The 16,190-nt window shown below is 37.2% G+C and overlaps 1 protein-coding gene across 18 annotated transcripts in view; it reads left to right on the plus strand.

Moving 5' to 3' along the window:
- The window catches only part of PARD3 (par-3 family cell polarity regulator), a 680,086-nt gene that overhangs the window by 429,989 nt on the left and 233,907 nt on the right, over window positions 1-16,190 (plus strand). For 11 of the 18 annotated variants that reach the window (XM_086714599.1, XM_086714604.1, XM_086714589.1 and 8 more), the window contains 3 exons: window positions 5,392-5,580; window positions 6,930-7,100; window positions 16,014-16,173. In XM_086714599.1, coding sequence (XP_086570725.1) covers window positions 5,392-5,580; window positions 6,930-7,100; window positions 16,014-16,173 — 520 coding nt within the window. The remainder of the gene's footprint in view (window positions 1-5,391; window positions 5,581-6,929; window positions 7,101-16,013; window positions 16,174-16,190) is intronic. The other 7 variants (XM_086714602.1, XM_086714603.1, XM_086714594.1 and 4 more) reach the window with 1 other exon arrangement.

The raw sequence follows: 16,190 nt of genomic DNA on the forward strand, positions 1-16,190 counted from the left end.
ATCCTCCTCTTTTTATTAAAAACAAGAACTCGTTCTTCCTATGTGTGATAACTGCATATTATTTAAGCTCTTTGTATTGAATAAATGTAATCTTTTGTAAGCCTTTTGTTAGCTTGAGAGTATGATGTTCTGCATTACTGCATAATGGTTTTGTGAGAGCTACCATAAGATTTCCCCTCTGGGCACCAGCTCCTGCCCAACATGTATAACCATCCTCCTATCCTTTCTTTCCCACACTGGGTTTTGAAGAGCAAGAGAAATTGAAGAAATGGCACATAGTGGGATTTTTATAGTACAAAAAGTAGTGTATAGTGGATAGTATGAAATTCAGTCAGCGTAGAGGGGAAAAATCACCTGCAATTATGTGACTTCAGTGCCACCATTTTGATGTGTACTTTTTAAAATGATTTTCTTCTTTACTAATGTAGCTAATATATATCATGTCCTTGGCACATATCATGTAGGTAATGAATGTTATGTCCTAAGCAGAAGGACACAGTGATATATTCCTCCTAATGCTTTTACTGAGAAGACAGACATTAAAGAATTTATTAAAATAGGATATCAAGGCTTATACTGGGTGAAGTATTAGAAGTTAAGAAAGCTCACAGGATAAAACCCAATTTCTTAGTCATAAATGTTTTTCTCTTCCCCCAAATGGGACACTTTCTAAAGACACGTTAATAGCTGAATAGTGTTAATCTACTTAATATCATATGTAAAGGTTGTTTTTAATTTTTAGCTGTCCTATTAAAGCAGTGGACATCTGAACAGTTAAATCTTTGTTCCTGACCTCTGGTAGTTTTTTTAGGACATATTACTAAAGTACTATTTCTGGGTTAAATGATAAACAAAATGTAGAGGCTTTTGATAAGCGTTGTCAAATTGACTTCTATAAATGTCTGTACCTTTTTATATTTCACCAGTAGTGCAAGAAAGTGCCCATTTCACCATACCTTCTGCATTCTTACATTCATTACTTAAAACAAATTTTTTTCAGCAGTTTGATAAGCTTTGTTGCAAGTAGACGATGATGATGATGATGATGGTGATTATTTTGGTCCACTTATCTTTCTTTAATGTATTCCTTCTTCACATCTCTCTTATTTGATGTGGCAGTGTTCATCTTTTTGTTTGTACTTCATCAGTTTTGTGTAATAATGATACTAACTCCATGGAAAAGGGAGTGAGAAGTCAATTAATTATAGTGGAAAAATGAGCAGCAAAACACCTTGCCGTTCTGCTCACACTCAATGTGTGAGTTTTCCACACCATGTACTTCTGATACCCTCTGGAATTAGTGTTAGACCTCACAAGTTAAGGACTCAGCCCACAAGACTGGCTCCCACTCAGAATATTTTAAAGGGCACACATGGAAAGCCCAAATGAAGAGATATACAGGGTGAAGTCTGGAAGTCCTCAAGCTCAAGAGCTATTCCTTTGGAGTTGGGGTGTGCCCCCGTTCTGGTACATGGATGTGTTTATCACCCTGGAAGCTCTCCAAACCCCATACTTTTGGGATTTTTATGGATGCCTCATCAATTATTAACTCCATTTTCAGCCCTCTTTGGAGAATGGGCTTGGACTAAAGTTCCAAACCTCTAATCATGGCTTCTGGTGATAAGAGTCCATTCAGGAGCCACCAAGGAACCCACCAAGTGTCACCTCATTAGAAAAGATATCCCTAACATCCAGAAAATCCCATGGGATTTAGGAGTTCTGTGTCAAACACTCTTACCTGGAATTACAAGGGTTTTTGGAGCTCTGTATCAGGAACCGGGGCCAATGACCAATATATTAGCAGGCATTGAAGGCAGATTTTATATATTTATATTTATCTCCTTTTATTTCACAAATGGTAGAATGTTTGTTGAGTCATTTATTTCAGAGCCTGCAATCAGCTATTGGACTCACATCTGTAATTTTATGGTCCCATATGACATGCATATATATCCTATTTCTTTTGCCCCTTTTCATAATATTTTGTGCTCTCTTACTAGTATTTTAATATACTGAAGCCCAGAGATGACTCTGCTCATGATTATTTTTCAACTACTTAAAGATAATCAACTTTTATTTCTTCTCTTATAGATCTACCCATTTTTTCAGATTAACCAGGATCAAAGGGACCTGTGAGCCAGCTGTTTCCACAGCTATTGGGACTATTTTCTGGGGAAGAAGGGAACCTGTCTGGGCCTTGGTGCTGCACACTTGTGGCTATTTTTCTATCTCCCTTCAGATATAAGTATTTCTGCTATTCTGAGGATAGTGGGAAAGCAAATAGCTTTCATAGTGCCCATCCAGCAGGCTTCTTACTTCTAATATGCTAAGCCATAATGCCAGTTTGAGTACTAGGTAAAGGAAAAAATGATAGGTTGCATCAATGCAAAATAACACTCGGGGTGTTCATACGTGTGTACGTGAGGGACGTATGAGCTTGAGTGACATGGTCACGTACAAATGGCTTGAGAGGCAAATTAAAGGAAACACATTTATTGTGTTTTGTTGAAAGAATTTGACTCAAGAAACAGTTGAATCCGGATGGAAACAATCAAGGTGATAGAAAATTAGTTTCTCCTTTGTATCAGAATGAAGAGATCTCCATATTAGAAAACTTCGTTAAAAAAAGTTCTCTATAATATAGTGGCATTTAAAATGGTTTTTGAAGAGCAAAATTTTTTTAAAACATTTTGCTGCCAGAAAATTAAGTTCTAAACGCTGGCATTAGTTTCAGTCTTATGTCAAGAGCCAAATGGATTAATAATGAAATAGCAAAGGAAAGTACAATCTCTCACTTAAATGTTTTAATGATAATAATGACTTAACACTTGATAAGAAAGCTGAAAAAGAATATTATTCCCATCCTGCAGTTTTCATAATAAATGAAACTTTCCCGTGGAGAAAATAGTCTCCTTTAAGACAGGTTCAGGGTAGGGCATGTCAGGAAATGATTCCACCTTGATTAAAATTTTTCTTCATATATTCAGTCAGTTCCTTATCTTGATTTTTCAAGTAGAAAAATAAATGAGAATTTTAAGCCTTAGTAAAACATTATGGAAATGTAAAAATCAGTAAACATTAAAAAGCCAAACTGAAGATCTAAATCAGTAAATGACAATTAAGAACCTTCCAGATTTGAGGCAAACAGATGTACTCAATGATCAGACCTAAATGTGCCCAGCTAAGGACTATCTTTGGTTTTTAGGTCTTTCTTTTTAAATGCAACTTTTCCAGGAATATAAATACTGGTTCTGATTCAGAAAGTATGTTTTGCCTTTAAATACTTCTGAATTTGAAGTAATTCTGAAGGAGGCTATGGTGTGTTTTGATACTATTTTGTATTTCAGACATCAACATTTATTTATACATTGTTTTTATAACAGATTTTATATTGAGATAGCTGTATGAATTCACACAAAGTCATTTCTTAGTACTTTTTAGTTGTTTTGAACCATCTGAATACAAAGTTTATAAAGCAAAATAGATATATAGTATTAGTATTAGTAAGAATAGTATTAACATGGTAAATATGTGCTATGACATCAATATTTTGATATGAGTATTTGATATATTTTTTCTCCCCAATACATTGGTTTTATTTGATTATTCTCTGGAAATAGTTTAAATATGAACAATTTTATAATGAGCAGGCTTAGGTTTGATTTTGACTTTGACACTGAAATGTATTTTCTTTGTATACAGTAAACATAGCAATGACCCGTATCTTTTCAAGTTGTTTTTATTTTGCATTTTTTATAGTTTTCCTGTCTTTGACATATTAGTAATTTTATTTTATTTTTTTTGAAACATACCTTGTTCTGGCAACTATGAGGTTGTCTTTTGCAAAGATGGCACAAAGAATGCCTTACTATAAAATGCTAATACTCGATATTAGTAAGTTAAAAATGTTACTTTACAAATCACATTATTATGGATTTGGAGATTTAAAAAAACATATCATTTGGATTATGCTAATCTAAAAAATAATCTTTTATCGATAAATGCTATACTTACAAAGAGTATTATATCTGGTGGAGATGTTAAATCTCCAAATTAAAAAAAATTATTGTTAATTCTGATTGTTATTAGAAAAATTAAAAAAAATTTGGGGACCCAGAAAAAAAGTTGAAGTCTACCCCCATTGCTCTGCAATAGGTTACTTTCACACGTGTGACTGAGCCATTTTTAAAAGCACACTTTAAAGGATTCATTAGATAGTCTAGCCTAATTATGTACCATTAGATGTTTAACCAGTTTTCAATTATAATTTGATCATTCCAGTTTGAGTGACTAGGTGCATGGTGGAGAAATATTTCAAAATTAGAAAAAGAAGAGCAAGAATGTGTTTTAGGACTAGCTGAGGCATTTCGATGTGATTTGAAGGCTCTGTGCCACATAGCTGTTATGTGGTTGGAAATAGTAACTTTGAAAAAGAATTCTGTCCTTACCGCTTTGAAGATGAGCAGTGTAGAGATATAAGAGGTTAAAGTCTTGGTCATGGGTGGGATTACTTGGGAGAAGTCAGAAGACAGACTGCTCTGTCCCTGGTGTGTACAAGTGTTTTGATGACCGAACATGCTGTCTGTCTGCGGCTCATCAGGTTATACTCTCAGCTTTCGTTTCTTCTTGCTGCTTTAGGGAAATGGGCAGGAGTCGGTGTGTCTTCAATGTGTTGTGTTCTGAAACAGTCTTCTTATTCAGTGATGACTACAGTTATGAAATCAAAGCTTGCATATGCAACTAATTAATTAAGCTGGATTGCTTGGATATTATCCCCCAGCTGTATTATGTATGGTACGGTATTGTGGAAAGCTTTTCTCTAATGTTGTTTCTATCTCACGGATATTGAAGGTTAAAGCTCTCTAGTGGCTCTCTGAAAATGAATACCTTTTTCTGCTGACTTTGTACCATCACAACTTATTATTTGCGAATAAAATGATATACCATTAGTGAATAGTAAACTGTTAATAACATCAGAAATTCCTGGTGAATAAAAAGACAAATGAGTTGTATTTATTTATTTTGATTCCTGCTGTTAACTGTTTTACTTTTGTGGTTTAGGATATATAAACAGACCAAAAAAAAAAAAAAAGATCCCAAATTCTAGGAGTCTACATGTCTTCAGTCTTCAGCTGTATTTTTCCCTACTTTTCTCAGAATCTGGTTTGAGTTTGTTTCAATATTGAAACAAGTGCCACATGAAAATATTAACAGCTGGTTCCAGGAATCATCTGGAGGGGGTGCAGATGCAGTTATCATGGATCTTGTCACGGAACTTTGGTGGAAATACTGTGTGTGAGGATTACAGACTGCTCATTAGCAGTTTTTAAAAATAGCTATGAGAAAGGAACATTGGAATATAACGTGCTGTGCAATTTTGTTTCCTACTAGAAAGCAGAAGATGAGGATATTGTTCTCACACCTGATGGCACCAGGGAATTTCTGACGTTTGAAGTTCCACTTAATGATTCAGGATCAGCGGGTCTTGGTGTCAGTGTCAAAGGTAACCGGTCCAAAGAGAACCATGCAGATTTGGGAATCTTCGTCAAGTCCATTATTAATGGAGGAGCAGCATCTAAAGTAAGCAAATGTTAACTTTACCCAGCTTATGCACATTAACAAAAATATTTAAGTACAACCCTATTCCTATCTTGGAAACATATACACAGTGTGGGGGCGGATTTCTTGTTCCTCTACCCTCTTGTGTTCTTTATCTATGGCCTGTGAATTCAACTGGCAAAAGACAGATGAACAGAACATGTTCACAAATTTTATTGATGTTAATATTTAAAATTTTCCACATACAGGGGTTCTACAGAAAAGAGAAACCTAAAGAAGTGGTTAGACTCAGAAACCAGATACCATTTTAGCAAAGGGCAATGAATTGTGGAGCAGTGATTGGACGAGGAAAAGGGGGTTGGGGCTTTGGGGTGGCAAATTGTAGGACGGTAAATATATGGCAGAAACTAGTGGAAGATAAGGTTTATTTTGTACGGTCTGTTTTGTAGGCTGACTAATCTCAGTGCTCTCTGTGTCTCTCGTGATGAGGGTCATTTTTTTACTGGTTTGAGAGAGGAAAGGAGACATCTTCCTAAGAGGAACTCTATGCCCTGCACTTAGCCAGAGAAGGGAAGAACAGAGAGCTCCTTCTCCATCTGCCATTTTTCAGTTGCCTTCAGCTCAAAATAGTCCTTATGCCAAAATGGTGTGTTTTGGAGCAACATATTCAGATACCCTGTAACACTTACCAAGTGTCTTTTGTTTTCTTCATAGTAGCCCATGCATGATCAAACTAATAGAAATCTTGGTGGTCTCTCATTTGGGGATGAAATCATAGCTTCAAGTCCCCATTTTTGGTCTCACAGAATTTACAACCCATAGCCCTTATAGTTGAAAGAAGATAATCTGTGCAAAGACTTAGCGGAGGTTCTGGCACAGAACTGCCCTGCAGTAAAGCTCATCTTCTCCTTCCTTGACTATGGATCACCTAGACTATTCCCCAGTCTGGAGAAAGTTTCCTGGCTATTTGTTAAGGGGGCACCTCTCTGCAATTGTGTAACAGCCTTGAGCTTTTTCTTGTCTTGGGTTGTAAATAACCTCTATGGGTGTCTCTGGAAGCAAGAAAGTAATCACTTTGTATCCTTTAAATTAGTATGCTATTTTGGTAAACAGATTATGATAATGACTTAGTTTACAAATGTATAAATGATTGAAATAGACACAGGCTGCAGTGGCTGCTTAGACATTATTGTGCTCGTGTTCAATTGGGCATAATCCATTAGGATTAAAGCCTCTTTTTATCCCCCTTGTATTTATTTATTTATTTATTTATTTATTTATTTATTTATTTATTTATTTACTAAAGAGAAAGCAACTTCTTTTATAACAGTGTATTTAATAGCACTTATTTCTACCTGTTTTCTTCCCAGGATGGAAGGCTTCGGGTGAATGATCAACTGATAGCAGTGAATGGAGAATCCCTGTTGGGCAAGACAAACCAAGATGCCATGGAAACCCTCCGAAGGTCTATGTCCACTGAAGGGAACAAGCGAGGAATGATCCAGCTCATTGTTGCAAGGCGAATAAGCAAGTGCAATGAGGTAAAGTATAAAAAATGAAAAGAAGACTCTAGCATTTGAAATTGTAATAAGACTAAGTTTTTGTCCTAATATTGGACAAAGAATGGCAGGTTCTGGGACTTTGCTTCAAAACACTATAAATTATCTTTGCTCTCTTTATTGCATTGTCTGTGGACTATGATTTGTTCTCTTAAATATGTGATCAAAATATCCCTAAGTGTGCACTAGTATTTCTGTCTCCAGCTCAACAAATAACACTGGGATCTTAAAAGCACCTTCAGTTGGTTCTCTTTTTGAAAACGGCCATACCTTCCTGTTGGGAGCCAACAGTTTCTCTTCTGTTCAGTAGTGTTGTTCCTAGGAGAGAGAAACAATGAAATAATGGCTTGTTCATTTGATTTATCAAAGTGGGATGCTTATTTCAAAGCCCCTGAAAGGGGAGAGTCTGTTTCTCTTGTGACCTTGTCAAAAATGTAAGTCTCCCCTCCTATTCTCCTGTGTCTCCTTTCTCCTTTACTAAAGGGTTGAATATTTTCCCCTTGACTGCATGCTTTTTCAGTGATATCTATTGCACAGTGCCATGGCTGGCTCTGAATACATGTAGCAGGTATGTAGTTAGGAACGAGTAGGAAGAATATCCTCTCTTGAAGGTTATGATCATGTTTTCCCAAATTGTAAAAACTTGCTAAGCAGAAACATACTTTCTTGCATAATGGGGCATTTGACAATTTAACAGGAATTATATATTTATGTGATTATATTAAACCTAAAAAAAGTTTATAGTTCTGTTATAATTTATGTGCCATCCATAGGAAATAGGTGGGAGCTGAGAATTTATAGAGCAAACCTTGTTAAAAAAAAAGTAGAGTTTGTTTATGTTTTTAACCAATGCTCAACTCCCCACATTAAAAAATAAATTTTTTTTAATGTCTCTTTATTTTAGAGAGAGAGAGACAAGAGGGAGGGTGGGGGGGGAGACACAGAATCTGAAGCAGGCTCCAGGCTCCGAGCTGTCAGCACAGAGCCTGATGAGGGGATTTTCGAACCCACAAATAGTGAGATCATGACCTGAGCTGAAGTCTGATGCTTAACCGACTGAGCCACCCAGGCGCCATGTCAACTTCCTACATTTTTAAATCAACTAAAAGGAAGTGCCTAGGAAATCATATAAACTGAAAATTATATCCAAATGGTTTAAGTGTTTTTCTTAATTTTAAAATCTATGTTATATGTATAAAGTGGAACTATTCAGATTGCTTGACCACTCATGCCATCCTGTAGTATATTCCTATTTTGCAATGAAAGTTGAGTACTCAGTGTTGAGGTGACCAGTTTTGGAAAGGTTATTGACTATTATTTCTTTATTGTTTTTATTTTTCAAATGGAGAATTTGTTAACAATAAACAGTTAATTTCCGTAACAAGGGAACACTGAACCTTAACTTAAAATTCACTTTCATAAGATAAAAATTCACTTTCGTAATATAAATATAAATGCTAATCCCTCAGAGTAGCCTACTGGAATGGTTTTCCTGAGACGTAGAGTTTGTATTTGATGCCAAAATTTATTATTTTGTCTCAAAAATTATTAAATGATTTTTTAAATATAAGTCCTATAGGGGCACCTGGGTGGCTCAGCTGGTTAAGTGTTTGACTCTGGATTTCGCTCAGATCATGATAGCATGGTTTGTGGGTTTGAACTCCCTCTCTCTCTGTCCCTCCTCTTCCCTCCCTCCCTCACTCTCTCTCTCTCTCTCTCTCTCTCTGTCTCAAAATAAATAAATAGACATTAAAAAAATAAAATGCAGATCCTTTGAAGTGCTAAATGAAAAGTCTCCACAGTAAGTTCACAAGTATACTGCTCTTTATTAGGTCTTTTTCTAAACCTGAAGGACTTCACATTCACAGGACAGTATTCTCCGGCAGACGTTTATTGAGCATCTACTAATCTACTATATACAGGAAGTGTGTTAGATCGCTGGCATATGGCAGTGATTAAAAACATACCATGCTCCTTCTCTCCTAGAACTTAAATTCTGCTGCAGAATATATCATATTCTCAGTCCCTCTTAAAATAAATTAGAATTTGTAACACCTTCTCAAAGTTTTCCCTGACAGATAAACATTGGATTAGAGTTCTAGGGACACTGAAAACATATGAATATCACTGAAGACCAGCATTCTGAATCTGGACATGCTTTCCCCTGATTCAGATGGTTCCTCGTTGTTCCCCAAGCAGTAGCAGAGCAAACCTGTACCAGCCTGAAAATGTTTTGATAAAAGCACTGATTTTATTCCCTGTTGTCCTGTAAAACACATGAAATTGGAATCCCACTGAAATATTTCTGTGTCTCATTCACTTCTGCATATGAATTTATGTGAATGAAATGATTTAAGTAAGGGAACAGCTGCAATAGATAGTAATAGACTTTAATATTCAATATTCCTTATGGTATCATTTTCATACATTGCTGGTTATTACTATTTCTTAGGAGGGTATAAGCTTATAAAACAATTATATCAAAAAAAATCTTATCATAAGTGCTGTGCTTTCTTTGTAATACTACCGAGAAGCCTTTTGTACTGACAGGATTTAACTAAAGAATTATATGAAGACAGAAGAGCTCAGTTCAGCTTCCCATAAGGCATAAGACATGATTTTGCTGCTGTTGTACTTATATTATATATTACCTTTGGAAAAACATCTCTCTGAATTACAAGAGAGTATGTGTAAATTGTGTTACAGTAAATATTGATATAAGCGTACGGTATCTTGTCATGAATGAACCTCAAGCCAAAATAATGTGCTTTGAGTTCTGTCCTTCTGGGTCTATTAGTCAGCCACAGAGTCTGGTCTTTGACAACATCACAAAATTATATTTTACTAACTCATCTTTAAATCAAGGGTTTGCATACTTAATTTCAAGCCAGAGAAGATGAGAATTTGCAAAAGAAAATTGTACATTGTTACCTCTTTCCTTGCCCTTTTCTTGTATGAAGGAAGTGTCATATATTATCTTAATATTTTTATTCAAACATTTTTTGTCAACTGTCCACTCTAGGTATCATCTTCGCCTGAATTTCACTGAACAGCACACTTGGAGATGTTCTTGGGAAGAGGTTTCTCAGTCTCTTTTGCTCAGCCTTTCAGGAATCTTGGAACACCACCCATCTTGAATCTTTTCTTAACCTGCTCTCCCCATTTTTCTCCTCCTTCCCTCTGGCTCTTCTCTCTCCTTTGAGGTTCATTTATTTCTGCCTGTTCTTTTATTGTTAGTACTTCTCAAAACTTTCCCTGGGCTGTTTCTTATTCCACACATGCTCCCTGGGACATCTTCAGGTACCAGTGATGCTATTATGGTTCCCATAACCCTGTCCCCAGCTCAGAATTCTGTTCCAGTTCCAGATCCCTCTGTCTAACTGCCCATGGAGATACTTGCTGGTTTGTCGCTCAGGCACCTCATTCACCAGCCCCCAACGCTGCTGGCTTCCTCTATCCTGTCTTGCCTCCCCCCACCCTATAAACCACACCACTGCTCTTTCAGTTGTAGAAGATGGAGAAGGGGGATCACTCTTCACCTCTCAAATGCCTTTCCTGTCTCTATCGCCTCTGTTTCCAGAACCTCTCTCTCCTCAACCCACTCTTCTGCAGCTGCTCTGCTATTGCCCCACTCTAGGCCCATGGTCTTGCTGGGGTCAGTGCCAAAGCCTCTACAGGGATTTCTTCCTTGGTCCATTCTCCACACTGCAGTAAGGCAGGTTTTTTCACAAAACAAATTGCTCATGTCCCTTTCATCTGATATCCCTTCGGGACGTTTTCAGCCTGTCCAGGACAGATGCCCGTCTCCATCACACAGCCCACTGGGACATGTGGAAACTTCCTGTGCAGTCTGCTTGAGCTACTCAGCACTCCTTGCACTTTCTTAGACACATGATACTCTCTCACCTCCAAGTTTTCCCCATGAGCCCATTCTGCTCCTTGTCCTCACAAAGACAGCCTTTAGATTTTAGTTTCTCTCACCGGGGTGTTTCCGGGGTGCGAGTACTTGCCTCCACCTAGCAGCATTTACGCTGTCATAGTTCCCTTTTTGGTTTTCTTTCATGAGGCCTGTAAATTCTGAGATGTCCAAGATGTTGTCCATCTGTCATGTTTCTCTCTCTCCATCACTGAGGTACAACCCAGAGTAGACACCTAAGCATGAACTGAATGATAAGGGAAATAATCCTGGAGAGTCTTGTGTTTTGAGAAGAGCTAACAGGGGTGTCTGGGGGCTCGGCTGCTTGAGCATCTGACTTGATTTCAGCTCAGGTCATCAAGCCCTGCATTGGACTCCACACTGAAAAGTAGAGGCTGCTTGAGATTTTCCCCCTGCCTCTGCCCCTCTCCTGCTCATACTCTCTCTCTGTGTCTAAAATTAGAATAGAATAGAATAGAATAGAATAGAATAGAATAGAATAGAATAGAATAGAATAGAATAGAAAAGAAAAAAAGAAGAGATAACTTAGTTAATATTAAAGACTGAAGTTCTAAATAAAAAAAAAAAAAACATCAGGCATGGTAACCAAATTAATATTTTGGCAGTGATTCTGAATTTCCTTTGCTTTCCTTGGATCTAATGTTCTTGCTTAACTGCATTTAAAACATCTCATAAGCAATAATTGTTTCTTTAGGAAAAAAGAGAAAAATGGCTTTCCTTTGTTTTGTGCTCCTGATTGATGGATTGACTTTTTTGGAGACAAATTTTGTAAGTCCTGACATTCTTTCCACTGGAAAAAAAATACATAAAGCAAGAGGCGGAAACACTGGGTATCATCACAAAGGACACATTTGTTGAGGACCTAGAAGGAGATATGGGAGTAAATACCTGACATCATCCCTTGAGGATTGAAAGTAACCTGTGTGTGAGAATTATGCTGATTGTAGATGTCCCAAGGAAATTAATATTTTAGAAATTACTGCAGTCTAACATAGCTTACAGTCATCTCATTATATCGGTGTTAGACGTGATTTCATACAAAGCCTTGCCTTAGTACTTGTTGAGAATGGGACCAGGTGAGCTTTGTCTTACACCCCAGGCTGAAGGATCTAGTTAGTCATCAAGGACTACTTTAAAATGAGTTCTCTCTGTACATTTAATCCTCTTAGAATTAGAAAGCCATATTAAAATAGGAAGGGGCCTAAGGTATCATTTATGGCTCTCTTCACTTTATATATTAAGAAATAAATGCAGAAAGGTCAAACGATTTGTTTAATGGCTGCAAGGCCAAGGTAGTGGCAAAGTAATTTAGAAGCAGGGTGCCCATTCATCTTATGCATGTGAGTGGGCCTAATTGATTGTGATTGTGTTGTTCAGGCACTTTGTATTCCGGTTGTGTTAAGAGGCAGCATACAATAAAGCATGGGCTTTAGCGTCAGACCTTCCCTTACATTCTGGGTGTGCTGCTTACAGGCAGAATGACTTGGGGGAACTTACATTACCGCTCTGATCCTTGCTGTTGCCCACACGGCAGAGCAGGGTACAGAGGAGCTGAAATGCTGTCCTGATTGATAGCAGAGCCTAAACTGGCCACTCTTCTCCAAAACCCAAGCCTGCCCTTTTATTCATTGTTTTGTGTTTACCTGTCCTTCAGATGTTAGTACTTTTCCACAACACAGAATTGTTAATGTAGGCTCAGTTGCTGTATTTCAACATTGTACTGTGCCCTCAGCTTTAGGCTTGCTTCCACATGGCCTCACATGTATAAATCTCCAAACCATTTTGAGGAAAATCTGAGTCATTTACTTGGAAATGAATTTATTCGCCCAGTTATTTACCCAGTACCTGCTCTGTGCCAGGCGTTGGGGATAAAATAGAATAAGCCCATAAATACTGAAATATCGAATAATAAGAGTATGCAGATTGTTAACTAGAACTCAGTCTTAAGTTTGATGTAGAAGACTAGGGCCATATCTATGCCAGGTTTTCAAGGCTTATAGTCAAGATGGTGGGATACATTTTCTTTATGTGAAAGACCTCATTTGACCCATTAATGCTTACCTACATGAACGTGAGAATTTACTAACCCCCACAGAAATTATATTAGCTTTTTAAAAGAAGCCAGGATTTTAACTATTCCTCAGAAAGGTAGTCCAAGTATATAATGAAAAGCATATTCATTGGACAATATCCAGTTTCTTTGTTATTAAATAGCATTTATATTTTCTGATTATAAAAGCAATATATCATTGTTTGGGTATCTTATCTAAGAGAGTATTACATTTACGTTGTTTTTCAGTATTGGGGTAATTCCTAATTTTATACCTTTGTAAATGAAGTTATGATAAATATTGATTCACATGAATCTTTATTATTCACTTAGCTTTTTATTTTGTGAGGACGATGACCACAAAGTGAAACAAATCCGGGACAGGGAGTGTAAACTGTTCTTTGACCTGTGATAGACATGTCTGTATTACGTTAGAGAATGACTGTATCCATATCCACTCCTACCCAATGTGAGTTATCTTACTACAACCAAGAGCTAATTTTTCTTTAAGGGGTGGAAAGGCTTTCCTGTGTTTCTAGAGATGGAGCTGAGGGGGGTCCAGCACAACTACCCCTACTCGGCACTGAAGTTGGACTGAAGAACATTTTTGCACTTTGAACAAGTTACAAAGTGAAAATTGCAGATCTTTTATTTGCCTTTCTTCTTCTAATGAAGTTTAATTTGGATAAGGTTTTTACGTAAGGAGACTTGCAGGGCCTGGGAGAGGCCCAGATTGTAGGCCATTCTGGGCCATTCTTCAGGACTGAAGGCGGCCCTGCCTGTCTGTGCTGCCATAGTGCCACAGTGGCATGTTTCTCGTTCTTAAACTGGCTTTCGTACAACAACAACAAAATCATCAGAAGATTTAAAACAAAACTGTGCTCCCCAATCAGGCTTTTTTTTTTTTTTAAAGAAATTAAAAGGCATTGTATCCTCTGTTAAATATTTATGTAGTAGGCTATTGATGTCTTCATTTAAATCTGTCTTTTTAGATGTAAATTAGACATGGTTAGGGAGGTAGGGGACATGAAGACTCTTTCCCATGAAATGTTCAAGTGTGAGGTTCTTTCTGAACAGGCACCTTACTGGGTTTTTTTTTTTCTAGAAAGCCTGCATGTGCTATTTTCTAAATGGAATTTTTATTTGATTTCCTAAAATTCTAAAATAGCCTCTTAGATTATTTAGGGATTTCTCATGAATAGCTGTACAAGGATTTTACCATCTAGAAGATTGCAGTTGTATGGTTCAATGAAATGCATCTGTTAAGCAAATGTGAGGATATGTTGTTTGTCTTATGATCAAATAAATTATATAGCAAGCAGGTCTTGTAGAGAGACTTGTATAGCAAGTCTCTTTAATATATGTGCTCATTTAAAATTTTCAAACATACTTGTTCTTAAAGGCATAGGGTATCGGCTTTTGTTTTTGTTTTTACCTCCCAAAGTACCTTGGAATTTAAGCACAGTATTCTTTCAGAAAATGTTCTTTTTGTTTTTTTACATCAGAGACCTTGAATACTTAATTTACTTTTCTGTAAAGCTGTCAGTTGTAATCTGCAATTTAAAAAAAAAAGAAACTAATAAAACAAATCCTCATTTCACAATTTAAACCTTATTGAGTCTAATTCACTAGTGCTGCGAGTTGATTATGCTCCTGCAGTTTGACGTGCCTCCAATTGTAATTGTGTTGACCCTTCAATGCATTAAATCTCCCCAGTGCTTATCAAACTGGGAGAGATAAGTCTACAATTCGGAACTTCATTAAATATCTCATTTATATTAAACAGATGATAGCTTCTAACAGAAATAATAATTTGTTCAGATGAAGGAACCGCAACGGCTGTGGTTTCATCTGTTTGGAATGTGCAAACTCTCTCCCACTTTGCCGTGTTGTGCTGCTCCCCCCAGAACCCTCCCGCCAAGCCCTCTTTGTCTCTGGCTGCAAGCCAACACCAAGCGTCACGCGATATTAGTCCACGGGGTTAACCCCAGAGCCCACATTTGGACGACTGCAGTTAAGTGTGCTTTGTTCTTCCTCGAAGCAGATTTGTTTCAAGGCCTTATGAACATAGGTTCCTTATTCATATTATTTTTGTGAAGAATCTGACTTGGAGGCACAGCTGTTTTAAAGAATGCCACATACTGTTTTCATTCGTGGTGATAAAAATTGACCTATATTCTTTGCTTAGTAGATTGTCTGTGTTTGTGACATACACATCTTTGCTTCATTAGAATATTCGATCCCTACTTCTATATTGTTTGTCTGCTGTTAAAGTGTTTTTTTTTTCAGTTACTTACTACCTTATATTTAAGATTATAGTAAGAGAATAGAATGATTTTTTCCCCCAATTTCTAGCCAAAGAAATATAGGCTCATTGAATTGTTCAAGACACCCAAGCTCACAAGTGGTCTTGAGGTCTTGTAGAGTAGGCAGTAATTCTTGCAGCACACGCAGAGATGTGTGCTAATTGTTAGGTGTATTTACCTACCATAGGTCTAAATCATGTAGCTGAGTTCCAGCTTCCATTCTGATAAAGCATCCTTTGTGCAGAGCAACATCTCATAAAGAATTCTGAATTAAACCATAACTTAAATTGACTTCAACCGATACTAACAGTCAAATTGAAAAAATAAGCAGCAAAATAAGTTATAAAAAAAAGCTTTTAATATACATATTTTTCCTCCAATGGCTGCAGTCTGACAGAACTTCATGGGAGGCACAGTGTAAAGTGGCACGGAAAGTTGGTCATTAGGCAGAGCTGTCATCACAAATTATTTTGGTACAGGGTGAAAAGTTCTAGTTCATTTGGTACCCAGTTGGATACAGGCCTTGGGCAAGTTGTTATAATTCCCCCATGCTGCTAATGGGCCTCCAGTACTGATTTTTCCTTGCCCCCTTTTCTCTATAGCTGAAGTCACCTGGGAGCCCCTCTGGACCTGAGCTGCCCATTGAAACAGTATTGGATGATCGAGAACGAAGAATCTCCCATTCCCTCTACAGTGGGATTGAGGGGCTCGATGAATCACCCACGAGAAATGCTGCACTCAGTAGGATAATGGGTGAGTCAGGTAAAATTCTGTTTATC

This window comes from Puma concolor, chromosome B4 (genome assembly GCF_028749965.1).
Source record: "Puma concolor isolate L17-30 chromosome B4, mPumCon1.1.hap2, whole genome shotgun sequence".
Lineage (NCBI taxonomy): Eukaryota > Metazoa > Chordata > Mammalia > Carnivora > Felidae > Puma > Puma concolor.